General features: G+C 49.1%; 1 protein-coding gene across 8 annotated transcripts in view; it reads left to right on the top strand.

The window, feature by feature from the left end:
- The first annotated feature begins 338 nt into the window (after window positions 1-338).
- GZF1 (GDNF inducible zinc finger protein 1) overlaps window positions 339-22,219 on the top strand; it is a 25,623-nt gene continuing 3,742 nt past the window's right edge. Inside the window, exons 1-10 of one of the 8 annotated variants that reach the window (XM_040551164.1) lie at window positions 339-662; window positions 6,001-7,296; window positions 8,836-9,750; window positions 11,304-11,398; window positions 11,894-12,061; window positions 12,585-12,742; window positions 15,888-17,254; window positions 18,928-19,022; window positions 19,908-20,075; window positions 21,558-21,715. In XM_040551164.1, the coding sequence (XP_040407098.1) occupies window positions 6,002-7,296; window positions 8,836-9,750; window positions 11,304-11,398; window positions 11,894-12,061; window positions 12,585-12,742; window positions 15,888-17,254; window positions 18,928-19,022; window positions 19,908-20,075; window positions 21,558-21,715 (4,419 nt within the window). In that variant the 5' untranslated portion in view covers window positions 339-662; window position 6,001. Of the gene's footprint in view, window positions 663-724; window positions 832-915; window positions 1,367-6,000; window positions 7,297-8,835; window positions 9,751-11,303; window positions 11,399-11,893; window positions 12,062-12,584; window positions 12,743-13,677; window positions 13,802-15,887; window positions 17,255-18,927; window positions 19,023-19,907; window positions 20,076-21,557; window positions 21,716-22,219 lie in introns of those variants that run through there. The other 7 variants (XM_040551163.1, XM_040551166.1, XM_040551162.1 and 4 more) reach the window with 7 other exon arrangements.

Raw genomic sequence — 22,219 nt, 5'->3', positions numbered from 1 at the left:
ACTCTCTGCAAAATAAATCTGTAGGTTGGTCTGTATAAATATGTACAAGCAGGGGTTGCCTCTTACTCTGATAGCCCTGATTGTGGTGCTGTTTGTGGGGTGAGATTCGGCACTTTCTTGTGCAGAAATATTTTAACAGCAGAAGTAGTCTAAGGAATGGCTAAAACTGACCCCCACCTGCCATTCTGAGGAATTCGGCGCTTCATGCTCGGGAAGTAGACAGAGCGTGTAACACTCGGTGTTGAACTGAGCTGTGAGAGGCCTTCCTGATCACCCTGGCTAAAGATGAATAAAGTCCCTCTCAAATTAGTGCCACTGGGGTGCTGCTCCAGGCAGGCACTTCTGGGGATGGGATGTGCCCTGGGCCTGCGGGAGGGCAGGTCTCAGCAGGCAGGTGAGCCTGGGGCATGTTGTCCCTGGTCCCTGCCCAGCAGGTGGTTTGTGTTGCTGGTCGGGTGGTTTGGGCTGTGTTTTTGCTTGTTTGTTATTCAGCTACTGGCAGAAGACACCCTCTCCTTGCCCAGCACGGCTCATCCTCCCAGACACGAAAGAGCGCCGTAAAAACGACTGGGAGAGGGCAAAAGACCCGCGCCCAAGATGGCTGCCGGCTGCTGACATGCTGCTCCCCTCACTCAACATGGCGGCAAGACCAGCAGGCCGAGGTGACGAAGCCGAGGGCGGCCATGTTGCTTTCGGGCAGGCGGGCCGTACCATCGCGCCGAGGCGGCGGGGGGGGGAAGGTGGTTCCTCCCGGGGGCGGTGCGCGGCCGGCTGGAGCGCGGGTGCCGCGACCCAGGCGGGGGGGCCGAGGAGCGGGGCCCCGGCGGCTGGGTAAGGGCGGCGGGGAGGCCCGCCGGGGCCTGGGGGGGCGGCGGGGGCGCGGGGACCCCCACCGGGGGCCGCCGTGAGGGTGTCCCAGGGCCCCGGGAGCCGCCGCCGCCCCTGCGGCGCGGGCTGGGCCTCGTTGCCTCGTGAGGCGTCATGGCGGCGGGCCCTGCCCTCAGGTGCGGCCGGCGGAGCCGGGCCGGCCTCGGCTCCCTGGCGTGAGGAGCGCTGTGAGGGAACCTCGGGCGTTGCTGGCCGTGTCTCGGTGCCTTTGCTGCCCGCGAGGCAGGGTGAGAAGTTTCACACGTTTTCAGAAGAATCGGGATTCTGTGATGGAGCCCTCTCCGTGCCCAGCAGGACGAGCTGGGCGCTGGGCCGGGCTGCCCAGGGTGTCCCACAGAGCACCGCCGGGCCGGGGCTGAGGCAGCAGAGCTGTGGCTGCGTGCCCTGCTCCTGGGCCTTCGGACAGACCTAACTAAACACGTCTGCCTTGTGCAGGAACCCGTGTCAATAAACGACATTTTCCAGATGATTAGTGCAGGTGAGTGACTCCAGCTGTTATTTACGCCCTTTTAATACTCCTTTTCACCTCTAGCAGTTCATTATCCCACTGTCTAGTTAAAGTATTTTATCATCACAGTCCCGCTTCAATACAGGCAAATACTGTCTGATTTTACAGGGGAGAAAAAAGGTGAAAATGACATCACATCACAAAAGGCATCACAGGTAGTCTTTGGCTTGTTTGAGAACTGAAACAAGGTGGTAGGGGTCTGCAGCAGTGACTTACTGCCATCTGTGTGCTGCTGAGTGCTGCCTGTTGTACTGTGGCCCTGAGTGCTTAATCTGATCACCACGGTGATTCACGTTATTGGCCAGGATCTGGGGAGTTACACTGCTGCCATCATCTACCCATGTTTATCATACTTTGCAAAGTTTCAACCCAGTCATCTAAAAGAGCAATTACGCTCTCTTACGCCACGCCAGCATTTCAAAGAGGTCTTTGGGCAGTTTCTGCAGGGGATCAAGGTGATCAAACGAGAGCGTGCCAGGACTCATTTTCTTCTCACACCACTGATTTAGTTCAGGGCTTCCTATTGCCGTGGCTGCCAGGGCCCTTCATTGTGTGTGTGCACGGCTGCCAAGGGCTTAGAGGAACCCTTCCTGGGAAGATCAGCTAGGGAAGAAGTTCTCAGCACTTCTCTGAAGGGAACCTTAAGATTTAATTGACAAGGCTTAGGGAGAATTGAGCAACCAAAGATAATGCGTACTTTGCAAAAAACAGAGCATATTTATATGAAATGAATTGGATGCTTATCAAAAATTCTGTTCTGTGACCTATCACGTTGTTGTTGTTTTCCCCCAGATACACGGCCATGTCACAGTATTTAAGGCTCTGGGCCATAGAAGTTTCTACCTAAGCGTGAACTGTGAAAGTCAAGAAACAGCACTGTTTTAGAAATACTTACTGTCCCTCTTACAAACACAGGTTTCCTGTTTCATTTACTTTGTTAATTATCTCTAATTAGAGCAGAGCTATTGAGTGTGTCATTGTGTTATACAAAAGTGGTGTGGCACAGAACAAATGTAAATCCTTTCTTGGGATTGGAAGCTGCTGTTAGGCTTTATTTTTGAAAGCAAATGGACTTATTCCAGTGGTTTTGAATAGAATACTGGAATTGGATAGACATGGCTTTTGCAGTGGTTCTTTCAGGCTAATTATGTTTTCTGGAAATGTTGCATACTTACAAACTCTTTAAAGTGTTTCTTCTTTTATTGTCAGGCAAAAAGTTGAAAGAAGTTCGGTTGAAAAGTTGAAAACAAACCCTTAAATTGCAATCTGTGGAAAAAAATGTTGTTCCCATTTAAATCTTCCCCCTGAAGTCAGTGTCTCAGGCCAGCAGCTTGCTGCCTTATTGCAGAAGTAGCTTCAGGGTACAGCAGAATGGTATTTATTAGGGCTGTTAGCCTCTTGCCAGCTCTTTTCTGCTTCTGGTTCCGTCAGTCATGACTGGTTCACAACGACCCGCGGTGGTCGGGGTGCCTCTGATGGTGGGGTGTGAGCCCTGTGCCCCTCAAGCAGAGCTCGGAGAGGGTCTTGCAGAGTGTGAGAAAACAGGAGGCAGCTGTGGAGTGACAGAGAGCGCTCCTCGTGCTGCGCTGCGCTTCTTCTGCCCCGCTGATGATCCCGCGTCGCCACTTGGGGTCTTGTTCTGCCGCGCTGTGGGGCTAGGGTGGTGCGTTTCAAGTCCAGCAGGAAAGAGAAGTGCTGGTTGTTTTGAGTTTTGGGCCGACTCAAGCAGGAGACAGGGTGAAGCTCCGGGAATGCTCGCTTGATAGATGCAGTCGAGAGACAGGATTGTGAAGACCAGGGTGTCTCGTTCACGTAAATGGAGCGACCGAGTTAAGCCTGATACTAATAATGGTGCTGGCATCATTTCTTCTGTTCAATTACTGGTTGTAATTTCAAGCCGACGTTAACTTGTAGTCCTTACAGTAAAATGTGTGCTTCTCTTTGATTCAATAAGGGAATGATTTACTACATCTGTTATCCTTGGTTTTGCTGCTTTTTTTTTTGGGGGGGGTGGAATTGCTCAAAAATCTTCTCTTGTCATTAAGTTTTAATGAAGTGTAAAAAGTAAGGAGGAAACTGCTTTCCTAATCCACTGGAGAAGCAGCTGCTCCCATACGCCTCAAAGGAAAGCAAAATACTTAGAAACCTTCTATTGACTGAACTTTTCAGGAAGAACAAACAAACAAAAAACCCCAACCCTTAGATGCTGTTCTGGTACCACTGGAACCTTGCGTGCCAATCTTAACCTCATGAAACGAAAACAGGAAAACCAGCTAGTCAGCAGTACTTCAGAAAAGTCAAGTTAAATGTTCCTCCAAGCAGTAACAAAAAGTAGTCACATCTTTTTCTGGAGAAAAAAACTGGCGAGAATTGATCGATTTGTGGTGGTTTTCATTAGAAAGCTATTTCAGTAGACCGTTTCTGCGTTGATTTAATCTAGAACCAGCTGGGCTAAAGAGATCGTGCTGGAACATACCTCTGCTTGGCTCAGTGTCAGATATCAGTGTTAGCTGAGTTCACATGAGTGTGTACTGAGAATTTATCGCAGACAGGGATCTTAAAAAGGAGGAGGAGAAAATGCTCATTGATTTCCTTAAGCGCTACTGATCAGTGAGCTGCTCAGCCCTGGGGTCAGCTCTCAGGCAGGAGGAAGGATATCGCGTTGGAAAACATTAGGAAGGGCGAGCCAGGGCACAGATGGAGTGGCAGCTTTTGTGAATTTGTGGGCTGGGTATAGGTATTAGCCTCTGGTCTGCATTTGTTCCCGCAGCCTGCAAGTGTGCCACGGGAGCCGCTGATACACACAATGCCAGTGCAGAGCTGGTGAATGCGGGTAGGGAAGAGTTGGCAGGGTTTTGAAGGTGCCTGCTTGGGGTCTTCTGGGACTGGGTGGTCACCTAGAGGCTGGGATCTGCTGGCCCCTGCTGTTTCTACAGGGTAGATGCAAAGTAGTAGGTAGGGCTTGCGGCAGGTTGCAAAAATCTCAGCCAAAATGAGGTGCAAAACAACAGTGCTGCGCATTTATTGACAAGATTCTTTGCTGTCCAGAATATCTAAGGCAGAGACTGTGTTAATTATTGGACGCTTGCAGGGATCTGGATCTGAGCAGTCCCTTTCTGATAGAATGCAGTCGGTGTTGTTTTGCACATCCCCCCATTTCCAGCTCCTGTGGTCTATTTCAGCACCTGCTTTATTTGTCTTCACTCTTCCTTTTAGCTACTTTCCCGAGGTCTTTCTCCTTTAATAACATTTTTGTTTTCTTTTTTCTGAGTAAACACCTTTGAGGAGCAGGGGAGACAGAAGGTTGCGTGCTAGCGAGATGAGAAGGCTGGCATCCCAACCAGACCCCTGCTTTGGGTGAGACTTTTCACGGGAGCTCACGGAGGAGAGCACTCAGGATCAAACCCGAGCTGAGTACAAATATTGAGGTTTTGCATAACTCAGGTGTGCAGGCACTTAAGGTTGAGTAGAAATCATGCCCGTTTCCCCATGAACGTGGCAGTACGCGTTCCTGTGACACTTAGAGGGGTCTTTAGAAAACCAGTTTAAACCTTTAAATGCAGTTCTTAAAGCGTTATTTGGGATGTCATTATTTGGGATGTCACAAGCTATGAATTACCTACTCCTGGCAGATTAGAAGATGATTATCCTCTGTGGTGCTTGCTGCAGCAGCTTGTAATAGGAAGAGTTTCTCAAGGCTATCTCTTAAGCCTGCTATTCAAACCTATTCACTCTAGGCTACGTATTGTGTTCAACTTCCTGGTGCTGTATGTTGAAGATGCATTTGTCTTCTTAATCAGACGCTTTATATCTGCCAAGAATGTATTTAATATAATGTCAAACATAATTCAGATGAGAAGTGAAAGCAAGCACAGCAAGCCAAGCCTAAGCAGAGCCTTTAAGCACTAGCAGGCTACTTGGTCTATTTATTTTGGCCTAGTATTCCTCCCTAGGTTACAGATCTGTTGCAAACATGTGCTAAATAACAGGCGTTCAGAAACTGCTGCGTCAGGAATATCAGCTTACAGTATCAGATCGGAACAGCTTGCACTATGGGAGCATCTAAAGACCACAGTAAGGGTGCTGGCATCGTCCATTGTGAGATTTATTGCTCCAGAGCTATCAGTGTCACATGCATGGGGGTTGAGACGAGAAAGCCACAGAGCTCTCAGACGTGCTTTTTTGTAAGGACATGCAGCCTCTGTTCCTGAGCTGCTGGGAAAGTGCAAATTGTTCTTTGTCAAATTGTCAAAATGTGAAAAAAAAACTTCTGACCCCTCTCTTTGGTGACTGAGAAGGAGCAAGCAGTTTTGAAATATTTTTCAAATAAAATACTACTACCTTGTCCAAAAAATATTTTTATATATTGTTTCTAGATATGTAACTTGTCCCTGTAAATTATCTGCATTTTAAAAGCGTGTTTGCTGATGACGTTTACATTGACAGAAGTAATCTTGAGGTCTTCGCTACGTCTTTTAAATGGGGAATTGGGACACAGCTCCACACTGAGCTTTTTTATATAAGTGACTGTTTTATAGGAGTGAAAAGAAAACTTATGGAAGAGGGAGAGCAAGCATTCAAACATTTATCTGTTTTTCTGGCAGGATGGATAAGAAGAAAATTCTGATGAAATCCAAGGTTGCTGCTCCTAACCTCCTGAGGGCCCTGCATTCCCTGTACCAGTTGGGTCATCTCTGCGATGTGACAGTTCACACGCAGTATCTAGGAACTCAGGAGGAGTTTCTGGTTCACAAAGCTGTCTTGGCAGCTTCCAGCAATTATTTCAAAGGACTTTTCCTGCATGATGAGATGCTGGACACCAAGAATTGCACGGTGACTCTACAAGACATCTGCATGGAAGAGTTCACCTCTTTTCTGGAGTTCGTATACACCGCAGAAGTAGAGATTGAAGCGGAAAAACTGCAGCGAATGAAGGAAATAGCCGAAAGACTTGAGTGCAAGGATTTGCTTGACGTTTGTGAAGAAGTGAGAGCAGAGGGCAAGAAGGGCTTAGAGTTGAGCCTCCCTCAGCCATGCGAAAATGGTGGAGCACAGTGGCCTCGCATCCAGCAAGAAGAGGACCGCAGAGGGAGCAGCTCTTCCCAAGTGATGGCAGTACCCATGCAGGGGAAACTTTGGGACAGGCCAAAACATAAAAAGCTGCTGGCTGGTTATGAGCTTGTTGAAGGCCAGCCAGCAAGTCTGGAGCAGCAGGGCACTGCCTTTCCAGAACCAAAATCCAGGACAGCAAAGCCACCAAAATGTAACAAGACAGACACCAACAGCAGCCTCGGCACGGGTGTCATTATTCCGGAGCACAGTAGTCATTCTCCTGTAACTCAGACCGAGTCAAAGGAAGCCTGTGTAGTGATTAGCAGTACGCTGCCTGAGCAGTGGGAAGATGAAAATGGTTTAACTTCCAAACTTAGCAGTAAAACAGAACGTAGGAAATCACCGCGGCATGTGGCCAAAGTCTTGCCGCAGATGGCATGCGAGAAGTGCAACGCATCGTTCCGCGTTACCGAGCACTACCAGTCACACATGGAGCTCAAGCACGATGTGCATCTTGCTGTCAAGTACAGCTGCAGCGTGTGCCAGCAGCTCTTCTCCAGCCACCAAAACCTCAGGCAGCATCACCTCACCACTCACAGTGAGGAGCGGGGCTTTTCCTGCCTCTTATGTGACAAGAGGTTTAAGCGCCAGAAGGACATAAATGACCATGTCCGGAGGGTACACGAGAAGAAGCGGGACCCGCAGGCGTGCCCGTACTGTGACAAGGTCATCAGCTCCAAGTGTGGCCTGACGGTCCACATACGAACGCACACAGGGGAGAAACCGTACAAATGTGAGCGCTGCCCTGCCAGCTTTGCTCAGAGGTCTACTTACAACACCCACGTCAGGTACAGCATTCTGGGTGCTTGCGTGTGTGTCTGTGTGCACAGGAAAATGCATGCTGTTTCTGGGCAGCAGGATGAAAGCATTCCTGAACGCTTCACTTCCAGAATTCCTTGGAGCTGATCGGAAGGGTGTTGAAATCGGCGTAGATTTTTGGGGGGTTACTTCACTGGGCTCTCAGTCTGGGTTACTGTATTGAGGTTTCCAAACTGGGAATTCAGGCAAGCGTTTCCTGTTGAATCAAAGAGATCTTGTGCAACTGGGTCTCCTAAGTGATTTTGGAAGCCTCAGAGTTCGGTTTTTAGATAGGAGCCTGGAAAGGACCAGCACCTGTTTAAAATGCACAAAAAATGTCTTTCCTCTCTCTAATGCCAGTGCTTTCTTGATTCTTAATAATATATATAATAAATGGTAATACTAGTAATTCACTCCAGGATGAATTCCAAAATAAAGATTAAAGGAGCTAAATTATTTGAAAATACCATCGGATCAATTGAAAATCTGATGAAATGGAGAAAGTGGGGATAAAAGGAGTTACAAGACCAGGTAACTCCTAGAGTCATAAAGTGTTAGAAGTTGTTCCATATTGTTCTTCTGCACTTCTGCTCTGTGCTTTCCAGAGTAAATCCAAGATGGGACTGTGCTTTACAGTTTGGATTATCTGTAGTGATGAAGGTAATACAGGTTGTATGCCATAGTCCCTGAGACAAATGATTTTAAACCTGTGCCTGTTAGCCTTTCTAGCGTAGGCTCGGCCTTCAATTGAGGGCATGCTTTCTGCTCTCTAACTCACGCCAAATCCCAGTTTCAGGTAAACGAGCCATAGGGACTGCTCTTCTCCAAGGCAAGAGAGCTGCTAGTATCTGGTCTTGTTATTTACTGATTTTAATAATCAAAGGTCCACCAAGAGGACCTCAAACTGTATTTGATTTTTTTAAAAAAAGCACTTGTTTATTCCATGTTTGGAGACTAAATTTGTAGGGGGCGTAAGAGGCTCTCCAGCGCATCCGTGTACTGTAAGGCTCTGTCTGCTGTCCTGACGTGATTTCTGGCAGACTCATGCTTTGAGAGCATGCTTTTTCTGGCAGACCTGCTTTGAGAACCTTGGCAGTTCATGGTCCATGTCCTGACTAGTGGTGAGTAGAGTTAACTGCCTCGACTGGTGGCTTATGAGGGGCTCTGTTCTGGTTTTTCATGTGGGTGGTTAATCTAGATTTCCCTTGTTTTAAGTCGTTAATGTCTTATATTGCCCACCATGGTCTTGGAGGAAAATTTACAGTCCATCCTAGGTTGCTGTTCAGATGACAACTAAGTATACTTGAGAGACTCCAACCTTGATGAACTCTGAGACATTTCAGTTTTGTTTAATTGCAAGGTCCAACTCCTTGCAAAATTTCCATTTGGCTCTCCCACTGTGCTGTTAATTCTCTGAAAGATGTGAGGAGTGATTATAAGGAAACAACCCCTCCTCCAAGACAAACATGCCTGAAATGAAACTATTAAACCTATTAAAGTTGTGTTCTGTTGTTTGTTTGTTTCAACAGAAAAATCCATGAATCTGGGCAAGAGAGGAAACTTTTGCCGGTCTACTGGATGGTAGTTCCGCCTGCACGCAGACCAAGTGCAGCTGGTGGCAGCAAAGACCCTGAGAGGGAGACGTGGGATGGGGCCTCAGAGGCTGAACTACAGAAGTGTGCTGTGCTCAAAGAGGCTGCAAGCCATGAGGAGGAACCTGCTCCCAAGGCAGACAGTAGCAGTGAGCAAGAACGGAAGCAGAAGTATAAGGAAGCTGAAGCAAGAAGGGAAAAACCGAGTGAAGAAGGGAATGAAGTTGAAGGTGAAATGAGTGTGAAGGGAGAGGAGGAGGTAGATTACGAAGCAGGGTATTCAGAAGTTGAAGATGATAATGAGGTTGCCTGTGCTGAGGGCGATGAGGATGAAGAACGCTCTAATGAGAAGGATGCTGAAGAACGTGAATCAGACAAAGACTTTAAAATGAAGAAGGTAAATAAAAGTGGGGTGAATAAGAAATCTGCCTATGTAATAACATGTGATAAGTGTAATGAGCAGTTCGTTTCCCGGAAAAAATATGTGGATCACTGCAGAGATGTCCATCAGTGCTTGCCTGGCAAAGTCTATCAGTGTGATGTCTGCAGCAAGTCATTTGCTAGCTACAACAGCTGGAAGGAGCATCGAGCTTGTGTCCACAGTGAAGAAAGGCGGTTTGCCTGCACCCTTTGCAATGCCACTTTTAAAAGAAAGAGAGATGTGAGGACGCATTATATGCGGAAGCATGAAGGCAGAGTCAAACGCCCTCTCTGCTCCGTCTGTGGGAAGATCCTCAGCTCCCAAACAGCGCTGGTGTTTCATATGCGGACGCACACAGGAGAAAAGCCGTACGAATGTGGCATTTGTCATTCAAAGTTTGCTCAGCCGTCACAACTTAAGATCCATACCAGGTCAGCCTCCAGTCCTGCTTCTCCCATTACCACTTCCCTGCATGCCCAGTGCACTTCAGCACTTCTTTTTCCTCCTCTATCTCCCAGTTCTGAGTCATTCTCCCTCCGTGTCCTTACGACAGGAGTGTTGGGATAGGATGTGATCTGTAATATCTGTGATTAATTGTTTTATGTAAAGGCTTTGTCTGCATCTGGTCGTTGCATCAATTTTGGCAGGGATTTGGAAACAGATGCTCTATCCAAACTTGTAAGCAAAAGCCAGTCACTTGAAACAGGTTTCAAAATCAGATGATGGCCCTCACTGATGAGAAGTGAGCTGAAAAATGAGCCAAGGACTTGGAGACCCGGGTGGAGAGCCCTGCTCTTTCTGTGTCAGTGAGCAAGCCTTTTGGCATGGGATTTCATTTCTTCTGTGTGATACAAGAGCTGGACTTCTCATCTGGGCTCCCTCTGTAGTCAGCGTAACTAGATCGGGTGAATTGCTCTCTGGTGGGATCTGTGTTAGATGTTTCCTCTCCCAGGAGCGGATGAATCATCCCATGGAATTTCCCATCTTTCTCCAGAGAGTCTAGCGGGTAGCTTGTAACGGGAGGTGAACTGTGGGAGGGCTAAACTGGGTGAGAGAAATGCCATCGTTTGAGACTGGGCCCATGCGATGGGGGCAGTAACGTTTTTCTGTCTCCTAAGCATTCTTACAATGATCTAAAAATTGTGAAGTGTGCTGATTGCAGAGCAATAAACTGCGTGGCTGTGTCAGCTGAAAGGCAGCAGGGCTGTGCTGTCACAGGGTAAGACGAGGCCTGAAATTGGGACCAACTGCAACAAAACAGTGACTCACGGGATTTGTGTTGGGTAACTGCCTGTGTCATATCTGCAGCATTCTGCCCAACAACTCAAAATCAGGCGTGATTTGGCAAATCATACTGCGTGGGTTGCAGTAAGGAAGGTCAGCACAATGTTAAGATCAAAAGTCAGGACCTCTGGCTCAGCCTTTCTTTGGTATGAGCTGGTTTAAAATCAGGCATCCAGCATGTGCTTGGAAAAACTGCTTGCTTGACTTTTGTGCCTTTCGACTTAAACTGGGCAGGGTATTCCATTTTGAAGCCTGCAATCCAGAGGCATGGGGCTGTGAGGGATTACGGAGGGCAAGTACGCCACCCGCAGGGTCTGGAGAGATCTGCTGCTGGCGGTGTGCTGGGGACGGTCGGGATGCGTTCAGACGGTAGCACGGCAGCAGCCTGTCATCTTCCCCGTTGTCTCCCTTCCAGTGCTTACGCTGCAAACTGCAACCTGTGAGAGAAAGGTGGATTTTTCGAGGGCCGTAGAGTGAGGAAAAAGGTAAATCCTTAAACGGGAAAGCTTTACGTAGCACCAGTACTGGTAAACGTTCTCTCTCCTGACTGAGCAGAACGTGCGTTTTCCCAGTTACCTTCATCTGACACAATGAAGTGTGCTTCCTGTAACGTGTAGAACGTAACTTCAAGCAGCAAGTCTTTAAAAACACCCTAGGGGAGCTGTTTTATTAATAGGCATTTGTGTTTCGCTTCATTTAGGTCCCATACAGGGGAAAAGCCATACATTTGTGAAGACTGCGGGGCTTGCTTTGCCGATAAAGGGAAACTCACTGGCCACAAAAGGACACATACAGGTAAGCATTGAAGACTTCTGTTCCTTCCATTGCTTCCTGCTGCTGCCTGAAAAGAACGAGTAGGGATTTGAAGGTGCACGATTTTTTGCTCACTAACTCAGAGAAGAAACTTCAAGTACCGGGAAGGAACTAACAGGGGTAGAAAGGCATACAAAAACTAACTTTGAAGTAGAGAATTGGGGGTGGCGGAGTGGGGCTGGAGTCTTCTGCGCTGAAAGCGTAATTAAGGGTTGAGTGAGTGAGCGAGGTCCCAAGGGACTTCCTATGCAGAGGGCCAAGGACAGAATCAAAGGATAAACAAAGCCACAAGGAACTCAAATAAACAAAAGCTTAAAATTGTGAAATAAGTAATTCTGGGGAGAAAAATATTTGAATGAGTGAAAAGCATCAGGAAGTTAAACATGCAGAAGGGAACCTTGTAGAGCTCAGAGCCAGGAGGGAGTTTCGGGTGCAGACTGCTGCCAGAATTCAGAGTGCCTTTTCCCTTTTTCTCAGGAGAGCGCCTCTTTAAGTGCGATGTATGCGGAAAACACTTTGCCACCAATGAATACCTAAAATGCCATAAACGATGCCACATGGGTGCGAAGCCATACAAGTGTGAGGTTTGTGGGAAGACGTTCGGCTTGCGAGCCTCGCTAGCTCAGCACAGCAACGTCCATGCAGGTAATGAAACTGTCGGGGCTGGGAAAATGAACGGCATAGAATTTTGAGTCTGAAGTACTTTACAGTTGGGATGGTGACTTTTTATTCCAGAAACACTTTTATAAGCTCCTTGAGTTAGGTGGTGAGGAGAAGCAGGACTCCTCACGATCCTGACTTGTTAAAAAGTGCAAGGTGCTGCACTTTTTTTTTAACTATTCGCTATGACTATCAAATGGTGCTTGCACAGAAGACAGAGACAACTTTGTGCTGCTGGAGAATGTGACTGTAGTTCACTTTGTAGTGACTGTAGTTGCTGCATTCCCCTTGCAAGAGCTGTTCTTAGGCTTTGCATCGCAGCCAGGGAAGGCTTAGAAACATTTATCAGGTGGCCTTAGAAGCCAGGAGAAACGTGCCTGGGGCCCTAGCTACACAGCTTTATCCCAGCATTCATCTTTTCAGACTTCGGTACGCATTTTTTGCGCTGAAATCAAGACCAAAAGAACCAGCCTTCCAGGTCTCTGATTCCAGTTTCCTTGTTTTTCAGAGACCCGTCCGTACTTCTGTGAGCAGTGCGGGAAAACGTTCACCCAGCAGGGCGCCCTGCGGCGCCACGAGCGCATCCACACCGGGGAGAAGCCGTACAAGTGCCGGGCATGCGAGAGAGCCTTCACGGACATGTCCACGCTGCGGAGACACGTGGCGGTATGCTGCGCCCTGTCTGAGTGTGGTCGGGCTGTGCTGGTGTTTATTGAAAAAAGAAGTAGAGGAATGAAGCCTGGGGCTGGGGGATGGAACCCGTGAGAAGCATCTCAATATTTTTTTCAGACAGGGTATTCTGTGAAGCTGTTTTATTCGTGATTGCAATGGTGGGCATCCTGCAAGCAGGAGTGCACAGCAAAAGCAGATCATAACCTTATATTATTCCCCATTACCCGACACCTGATTCTTCCCCCGTTTCCTCCTTGGCTGAGTACGACAGGTTCTCAACCTACTCGCCACCCTTCTATACCCTCTATGTACAGTTTTATTTGACCATTAACTTCTCCTTTTCCTTTTTTTTTTCCTTTTTCTCTCGTGACGAGAGGGCCCGTGATTTTTGTTTTTACTACTCCTGCGCTGCTTGTCCTGTTTTTCTCAGCTATCCTCCTTGTTTGGGGGCAGCGGGACCTTCCCCTTATCTGCTTAACGCACTCCCCGCTGCTGCGCCACTGCCGTGCCCGCACAACCCCTTCTGAATGCGCAAGGTCGGGGGTTGTCCACGGCGGAGCCACCTGCTGCTGCAGAGCCACCGCCGCGTCTCCAGCCGGTCGGGGCCGGGCCGGGGGGCCTGGTGGGAGGAGGCGGCGCGGCGCGTGGTTCACGTGCTCGGTCACCGCGCGTTTCGATGCGCGAGCATCGCCCGGTTTGCCCGGGGTGCCCGCGCTGAGCAGCCGGCCGCCTTCCCCCCCGCAGGTGCACGGCGGCGCGGCCCCGTGGCGGAGCTTCCTGGCGGGGCCGCCCGCGCGCCGCGCGCACAACTGGTCCCGCATCCGCCCGCTGCACGAGCCCGCCCGCAAGTGACGGCGCGCGCCGGCGCCGCCCGCGTTGCCTAGCGACGCCCGGCGCGCCGCCTGTGACGCCGCTTCCGCCGCCGCCGGGAGGGGGCGGGGCTCCCGCCGCCGCGCTTCCGGCCGCCGCCCGCGCCTGAGGAGCGGCCCGGCCCGGAACGGATCGGATCGGATCGGACCGGACCGGAACGGCTCCGCCCGCCCCGCCGCCGAGGTGGGTCCCGCCCTGCGGCTGCGTGCCGCGGCACCGGCCTGGCCCCCTGGGGGGGGGTGGGCCGCGGCTCGGCGTCCCGCCGGGCGGAGCCGGGAAGGGGCGGCCGGGGTGCGCTGGGCCCGGCCGCCTCCTCCAGCGGCGCCCGGGCGGCGCTGGCACCGAGGGGCGGCCTCCGCCGTGCTGTAAGTGCTGCAGGGGGCTCTCGCTGCGCGGCGTTAATAAACAAACGTCGGCGTTACGTGTCTGCCGACGCGGGCACCTGCAGCCGGCTTCTGGAACAAACGGCTCCCGAGCACGGTCAGGAGCTCGCTCACCGCAGGGGGAGAAGTTTGGGCCTTGGGTTCTCCCTCCCTGCAGGGCACCGCTGCAGTCTACACGTGATGACAAATGGAAGGTGGATAGGCAGCTGCAAAATAAGACGATAAGTAGTTAAAAAATAGTCGTATTAGGGGAAAAAACCTTAAGTTCCACCACCATTGGTTATTTCAGGTAAAGCACTCAATGCGTGCCAATGTATCACATAACCAAGAGAAGGAAAGGCCTGGGTAGGTACAGAGAGGGGAAATTAAGTTTAAAAACGTTCTTCTCTCATTATTAATGTGTTATCCTTTCAGCCAGGAGGCAAATCATGTCATTCATTTTAAAAAAAGTCTGTCAAAACAGAAGCGTAGCATTGGGTTGTAAAAGTGGGCAACGTTCTGAGATGTTCACCGTGCTCTGAGCTGGTGGAGCAAAAGAGTGCGTTCTCTGTTGTCTTTGTCTTCTGTTGAGGACATTTGTAAGCCTGTAAGCCTAATGCAGTAACAGAGTTTTTTAGGTATTTGTTATAACAGTGTCAATGTAGCTATCTCAAAACTTGATATTAAATTTACAGAGTTAAAGAAAGATTTACAGATTAGGAAATAAGGAGGCTTTGATTCGGGGATGATCTTTTCCTATAGAATCTAGGATGGAGGTTTGGGCACCTGAGGTGGATTGGTGGGTTGTGTTCGCTCTTCTCCAAATACTGTTCTCCTGTCTCTTTATCATGTAATATAACTTCATTACAGTTAATATAAATTGTGCTCCACTTGAAAACTTGGTTCTGTTCTTCTGAGCAAGATTTCTAGTGTCCCACGTATTAAACGCTGCAAATTACTGTACCTGAGATTGGACAGAGAAAAGAAACTTTACTGTTGGAAAGTGGAAGGAATTTTTTCAGATGCAAAATGTGGGCATCCGTAGTTACACAGTGAAAGTCAGTGTGTTGCCCGGCGAGGGTTTGCTGCAGCCGTCTTCAAAGATCACAGAAACATTGTTTGTTTCTTTGAAACAGAAAAAAACACTTCAGTTCCCTTGAGAACTTTGGAGCAACTTAAAACGTTGGCTGGAAAAAAGATACGAACCAAGTGGTTTTGGAAGTGGCGAAGCCCTGGTAGGACTGCAAATGGGCATTCAAAAAGTGGAGGCTGTAAGTCTGAGTGAGGGATTGCTTTACAAAAGACACCGCTTTGGGAAGGTTTGTGGTTCCTTAGGTTTACAATCTGACAATATATTTATGCGGTTTCCTTTGCCTCAGTCAGTCAGGCTTTCAGAAGTTTATCCAAATCTTGTTTAAAAGTCTTATCGGAAAAGGCTGTTTAAGGAAGTACTTAATTAGGATTGCAGGTCACTTAGACTCACCTTTCTCCTACTGCCTGATTAGGAGGGAGAACAGTTTCTGAGGCATGCAGAACTAAATGAAAACGTTTCTTTTGATTTTTCTCTGTTTGCTTTGTCCCTGTTATGCTTTCTGATACTCTCTGGTGTTTCAGGTAAAATTATGGTTGAGATTTAAAATCAAATTAACTTCCAAGAAATCTGTGTGTGACTGGCAGAGCGTTCTTAGATGTTACCGCTTAGGGGGGCACTTTGGGAGACCTGTCAGTGCTTCCGGCCAGACTTCTGACAGTGCTCCTTTGACAGCCTGGTCATTTACGCTCAAGCACCTGAAGTGCTTGAATCTGTCGCGAAGCGCACTCAGAAGTCTGGACGGGACTTGTGGCTGCTCAAGTCTCTGGGTTTTATCAGCTTCCTGCAAACAGCTAACACGCAGTGTTGTTAACAGCCTTTTGCAGAGAGCAGCAAGATGGAAAGCAATGCGGTTCTCCTTGAGTCCAAGTCTTCTCCCATCAACCTGCTGAATGAGATGCATCAGCTGCGCCTCCTGGGCCACCTCTGTGACGTGACGGTCAGCGTGGAGTACCAGGGCGTCAGGGCAGAGTTCGTGGCTCACAAGGCTGTGCTGGCAGCAACCAGTAAGTTCTTCAAGGAAGTGTTCCTTAACGAGAAGAGCGTGGACGGCCCGAGAACCAATGTCTTCTTGAATGAGGTCCAGGTTGCTGACTTTGCTTCGTTTCTGGAGTTTGTCTATACTGCTAAGGTAGAGGTGGAAGAGGACAGAGTGCAGCGGATGCTTGAGATAGCCGAAAAGCTAAAGTGCTTGGACCTATCAGAAACCTGCTTTCAACTGAAGAAGCAGATGCTTGAGTCGGTGCTTTTGGAGCTGCAAAACTTCTCTGAATCACAGAACTCTGAGGAAGAGAGTGCAGCCCAGGTGAGCGTTTTGCACGAGTCCAAAGCAGCTGCTGTGGCAGAAGCTGACCGGGCAGACCATCCTCTGGATCCTCCGGATTCCCCAGCAGACAAGCCCAGAAACGGAGTGCCCCCTGAGGTGCCGGCTGCCAAATCAAAAGAGAAAATGGACAAAAAGAAGGAAACGATGAAACCTCCTTATGCCAAAATCAGGAGGGCGAGCGGGAGGCTGGCTGGGAGGAAAGTATTTGTGGAAATCCCGAAGAAGAAGTACACGAGGCGGCTGAGGGAGCAGCAGAAGAGCGCTGAGGGTGCTGCAGAAGAGGACAGCTACCCACAAGACCCGGAGGTGTGTGACAGGGAGAGGGAGGAGGAGCAGGCGCAGAACGCCATCAAACCTGAAAGTGAAGAATGCGATGGCAACTTCGAATCGGAGGAAAACCTGAACAAATCCGAAGAGGATAAAAAGAAACGAGGCAGTAACTTCAAGTGCAGCACGTGTGAGAAGGAATTCCTGTACGAGAAGAGTTTCCTCAAGCACATCAAACACAGCCACGGCATCGCAGCCGAAATTATTTATCGGTGTGACACCTGCAGTCAGACCTTTGCCAACCGGTGCAACCTAAAAAGCCATCAGCGCCATGTCCACAGCAGCGAGCGCCACTTCCCTTGTGAGCTCTGCGGTAAGAAGTTCAAGAGGAAGAAGGACGTCAAGAGGCACATTCTCCAGGTTCATGAGGGTGGTGGGGAGCGTCATCAGTGCCAGCAGTGTGGAAAGGGGTTGAGCTCCAAAACTGCCTTGAGGCTCCATGAAAGGACGCATACAGGCGACAAGCCTTATGGGTGCACAGAGTGTGAGGCTAAATTTTCTCAGCCTTCAGCACTTAAAACACACATGAGGTATGAACAGACTTACCTGGCCTTGCTAGATTCTGGGGGGAGAAGCAGAATCCCCTGGATCACACCTTGAACCTTCCAGTGAAGTGGGAATGTGAAACGGGACTGACTGGAAAGCTTCAGTTTTTCCTTTTTCATGGCTTTTCTCCTGCTTTTCAGGTTAAGGGAGTTGCTGTAATTCTCTTTCAGCCAAGTAGAGGTGCACAGGCTGAGGCCTGCTGCTGCGCAGCTAAGTTTTCTTGTGGGAGTGCACCTATCTAGAATCAGTGGGACGCTTCCCATGAGAAAAGCAACCCTGTGCTGAATCATTTGTGTGATCAGGGCTATAATTATTTCAGCTATGTTGATGCCTCTTTATGTTCAGTAGCAAAATGCTATGCAGTAAGTACAAAAATACTGTATTAAAAGGAAGAGCACCAGATTTGGGTGCTAAGCCTAGAAAACAACTGAAATTGGACTGGGGAGAGGCCAGTGCGGCGCTGCCTGGAGGCGAGCGAAGCACTGAAGGCACCCAGAGCAGAACCGGTGGGGTCAGGTGTAGCACAAACACACAGTCTCGGGACTTCCTGGGAGAGGCTCTTTAGTGAGGCGTTACTTCTGGGTTTCTAAGGGCTGTGTCCTGCTTTTAGCAGTGTCCCAAAGCAGTGATCTGAGACCGATACTGAGATGTAGCCAGGGAGTGAGGGTGGAAGGAGGGAGGTGTAGAAGCAAGATCCCCAAGCACTGGGGTAGGAAGCACCTCGGGAGCAGCCTTGTGCTGGGCTGCCCTGTGGCGTTGCTGCTGGCGCAGCTGTGTGGGATCTCATGTTCATCGCGTGTCCTTCTCTAACCTCCGGTCATGGCTTTGTGCTGCTCGCAAACAAGTGGTTGGCACAGCTGAGCTCCTCCTCCAGCTAGCGCTACCGTGAGCATTCAGTAAGCCTGCTGAGCACGGGAAACCGTGGGCCGCCCTAATGTGCGTGTTGTGACGGTCTGTAGTGGGAGTTTTTCATCTTCTCATAGAAATTTTTACATCTAGGGCTGAGATCCCGCAGCACTATTCAAAGGATCTCTGATTTTCACCATGGGGTGAAAATGTAAGCTAGAGGGGCCTGGAGACTGGCACAGGTGACAGTTCTGTGTGCTGTTCCTCCTGTACCCAGCTTCCCGGGGGTCAGGCTGCGAGGCGGGGGTGTCGGGAAGGAGGCTGCCCGCACAGCAGTGGCGCCGTGCGACTCCTCACCCTACGTGCCGTGCCGCTCCTTCAAGCTGTGGCCACACACTCATCTTCTAATGACGGCCCTGCGGGAGCATCAGTCCTGTGCTGCATGGAATAGTGTACCGGTACTGCCAGCAGCACAAGATCTGCTCTTCAGGTCACAAGATGATGACATTTTTCTTGCAGTCTCTCAATTTGAATATAAGCTTTTCTAAACCTTACTCAATTTCTAACCTTAACAATTTGTTTTTACTTCAAAAAAAAAAAAATCTGGATCTGGGCCTTGCTCACGCAGCCCAATGCCATCAAAGCAGCCCTGCAGGAAGCACAGAACTGGGCCCGGCCAAAGGTATTTCCAAAGGACAGTAAAGCCTTGTGCAGGCACGCAGCGAATTCTTCACAAAGTAAAGACAACTTGTGCTGTGCTGCAAAGGAGAGAAATAGACATTGGTCTTTTAACGTTGCTTTCTCGTTTCAGAATCCATACTGGTGAAAAACCTTTTGTCTGTGATGAGTGTGGTGCCAGGTTCACTCAGAATCACATGCTAATATATCACAAACGATGTCACACAGGTAAGGCTTTCTTTTACAGCGTACTGTGTATTGGAGGCAGCCTGCTGTGAAACCAGAAGGTCTTATTTTCATTCCAGAGCTACATGTCTTTTTGGTTTTGATATAAAACTAGACTTCCTCATCGCTAGACACAGTTTTTCTGAGAAATGTTCTTACAAGTGGATGAGCAGACAGTGGAAAGAGTAAAAGCAGCTTATTAAAGAGAAAGGAAGCTCCCGGCCAGCTGGGATCTGGCACCTAAGTGTGGACTGGGACCACTTTGGGTATTCATCAGTATCCAAAGATCTAGCATCTGTAACAGGTCTGGTTGGATTCTTAAGAGAAAAAGGATTTCTCTGTAAGCCTTGGAACAGTTGCCCAAGGGATGTAAAACTAGTCTTGGCACGTGCTGGTCTGCAAAGCAATCTTGTTAAAAGCACGTGTCCTTCTCTTGGGCAGCCTTTGGAGCCTAAATTGGTGTTTGGAATTGATGCTCTGTCCTGCCGCTGAGCTGTGTGTGGCATGTGTGCATCTCTAATTGAATCCTCTTAAACCAGTCTGCTTTCTGCTGGTTAACTAGTAACTGAACGTGGCTGGCAGAAGACACTAAATGACAAAGAAATGTATTTACAAGAATGCTTTTCCAGAAGTGAATAGCTGCTTACAGGTGGGGGCCTTTCATCTAGAGAGGCGTGGTTCCTCTTGCACTTGGCCTGCTTTGTGCAGGCTTCTCGGAAGAAAGCTCTGAGCTTTGTACAAAGATCGCTGTTGTCACCGTGGTGCGTGCAGATGCTTTGTGAGGTTGGCACGTGGTTCGTTTGTGTCCAGGAGCTTTCAGTTTTTGCATGCGATGTACCATTCGCAAATGCTACCTTGGTTTAACTCTTCTCCTCACCCTTGCTGCAGGAGAAAGGCCTTTTATGTGCGAAACGTGTGGGAAGAGCTTTGCCTCCAAGGAGTACTTGAAGCACCATAACAGAATCCATACTGGATCCAAACCGTTTAAATGTGAAGTCTGCTTCAGAACATTTGCACAGAGGAACTCGCTTTACCAGCATATAAAGGTTCACACAGGTAGGAGGTGCTCTTTATTTTTGTTTGAAACAAACCACCACGATGTAAAGACTCTCCCAGCTGCACAAATCAGATAAGGGATTTCTCAATTAGGATTTCCCACTACTTGAATTCCTGCCCAGCAAGGACTCAAGTAAGGGGAAGGTTTGATTCTTGATGCAGGATATTCTTTCACTCACTTTGCTTCTGCTAGTACCTCCCTGTGCTTCTTCCAGGCTCTTAGAGCAAATCTCTAAAACATTCCCAAGACCTACGCAGATATTGCTAGTGCAGCTCTGTTAGGAGGAACTGAAGGGTTACTAGTGGCCAAAGCAGTATGCCCATTTTAGCTCTGAGCAAAGTGTTGCAGAGGGTTGATCCCTTCCTTGTCTGCTTGCCCACTTATCATGTTTGTGGTCTTTCCTGCTTGGATTTTCTCTTCAGTCTCTCTTGTGTTCCTACCTGCTGCTCTGTTTTTTTGAGTGGAAAGCAGTGATCATCGGCACACCACTAACTTTCAAGTGTGTAGGATTTGTTTCAGTGCTGAAAGGGAGAGTGAACAGTCACTTTCACTCTTTGCAGTCTTAGCGTTTCTGTCTGTTTTACACTCTGTTACCCTGCCTCTCAGAGGGCAGAACTCTGTTTTCTGCCTCGTGCTGGCTCTGAGTTTCATCCCTGCTGGGGAATCAGACAAGAAAAGAGAAAAGCATTTCTGCCCTCTCAAACTCCACATCACTGAGCAATAACGCGGGTTGCAACTGTTTGTGTTATTTTGATCGTGTAATAAGTACTGTGCTTTCTTATCCAGCCCCACCCTATAGGCAGCATCCTTGCCCACGTTCTCCATGCTAACAAAATTCTTGTTTGGCTGCTGTGCCTTGCTCTTTCCTTATTGTGTGGCATTACTGTAGGGGGAGCAGGGGACATTACCAGTAAATAATTAATGCTAACAGGAACATCATCATGTTCTGGAACGGCATCTCTTTTTTCTGTGACACCACTTGCATCTGTTTCAAATGTTTTTGGTATCCTCATTTTTCCCTTAGCCAGGAAAGTAGGAAACAGGAGACTCTGTTACCCTGTGGTTGTTTCAAAAAGCATTTAATACAGTGAGTGTAATGGGACAGTTTATGACATATTTGGAGTGAAGCTACTGGTTATGAGAAGCTCTAATATTGATGCTCGCACGAATTACCTTGTAAATAGGCAGAATTTCATTCTGGGACAGGACGTTTAGTTGCTAGTGGAATAGATAGGTCAAAAGTTGTGGAGGTTTCCGTGGCTGCACAGATCTACGCTGGCTGTGGGTCTAGCCCTTAAACTGCAAGTATCTGCTTACTTCAGATGTGTCAAAACCGAACCTATTGTGAGAATCCTGGAAGCACCTTGGTGTTTCCCAAAGGTGCTCTCCTTAGTGCTGATGGAGGCAGGGGCTAAGTGAGGTTACCGGGGAGCAGCACTCACCATCCCTGTGTCACCCTCGCTGCTGTGCTCTGCTTCCAGGCGAGCGGCCCTACTGCTGTGACCAGTGCGGGAAGCAGTTCACCCAGCTCAACGCGCTGCAGCGGCACCACCGCATACACACTGGGGAGAAGCCGTTCATGTGCAACGCGTGCGGGCGAACCTTCACGGACAAGTCCACCCTCCGGCGGCACACGTCGGTAAGGCCCTGTCTTCCCCCTGCCTTCTGCCCTCGAGCCTTCTTTTACAACCACGCTGATGGGTCTATATTCTGCCAGGCCTATACTCTGCCAGGCCTGGAGGGGGGGATTCCTGCACAGTTTTTGTTGGTTTTAGCACATCGTCCTCTCTGACAGGGCATTAAAAATACTCCAGTGGTTGCAGTCTGCAAGGAAGCCATTCTTGATCACTGGGGCATGGCCCATGTAGGTCACACCCATAGCCTGTTCGGTGGCAGATTTGGTCTGTGTCCTCTGAGCGTGTTCCCCATGCAGCTGAGAAGTGATAGGAGAATTCATTTTCAGGGCCAGGCTTTTTGCTGGGCCAGTTAGATGCTTTACAAAACCAGAGGAACTCACCAGGGACACGGCTTGGTGCCTTGATGTACACTGATCTAGCCTGGGGACAGTTCTGGGGGGATGGAAAGGGAGACCTTTTCTACCAGAGCTGGGTTCAGGCTTTTGCCTGCCACTCGTCATGTGTTC

This window comes from Cygnus olor, chromosome 3, assembly GCF_009769625.2.
Source record: "Cygnus olor isolate bCygOlo1 chromosome 3, bCygOlo1.pri.v2, whole genome shotgun sequence".
NCBI lineage: Eukaryota > Metazoa > Chordata > Aves > Anseriformes > Anatidae > Cygnus > Cygnus olor.
This window is presented reverse-complemented; position numbering and strand designations above follow the sequence as displayed.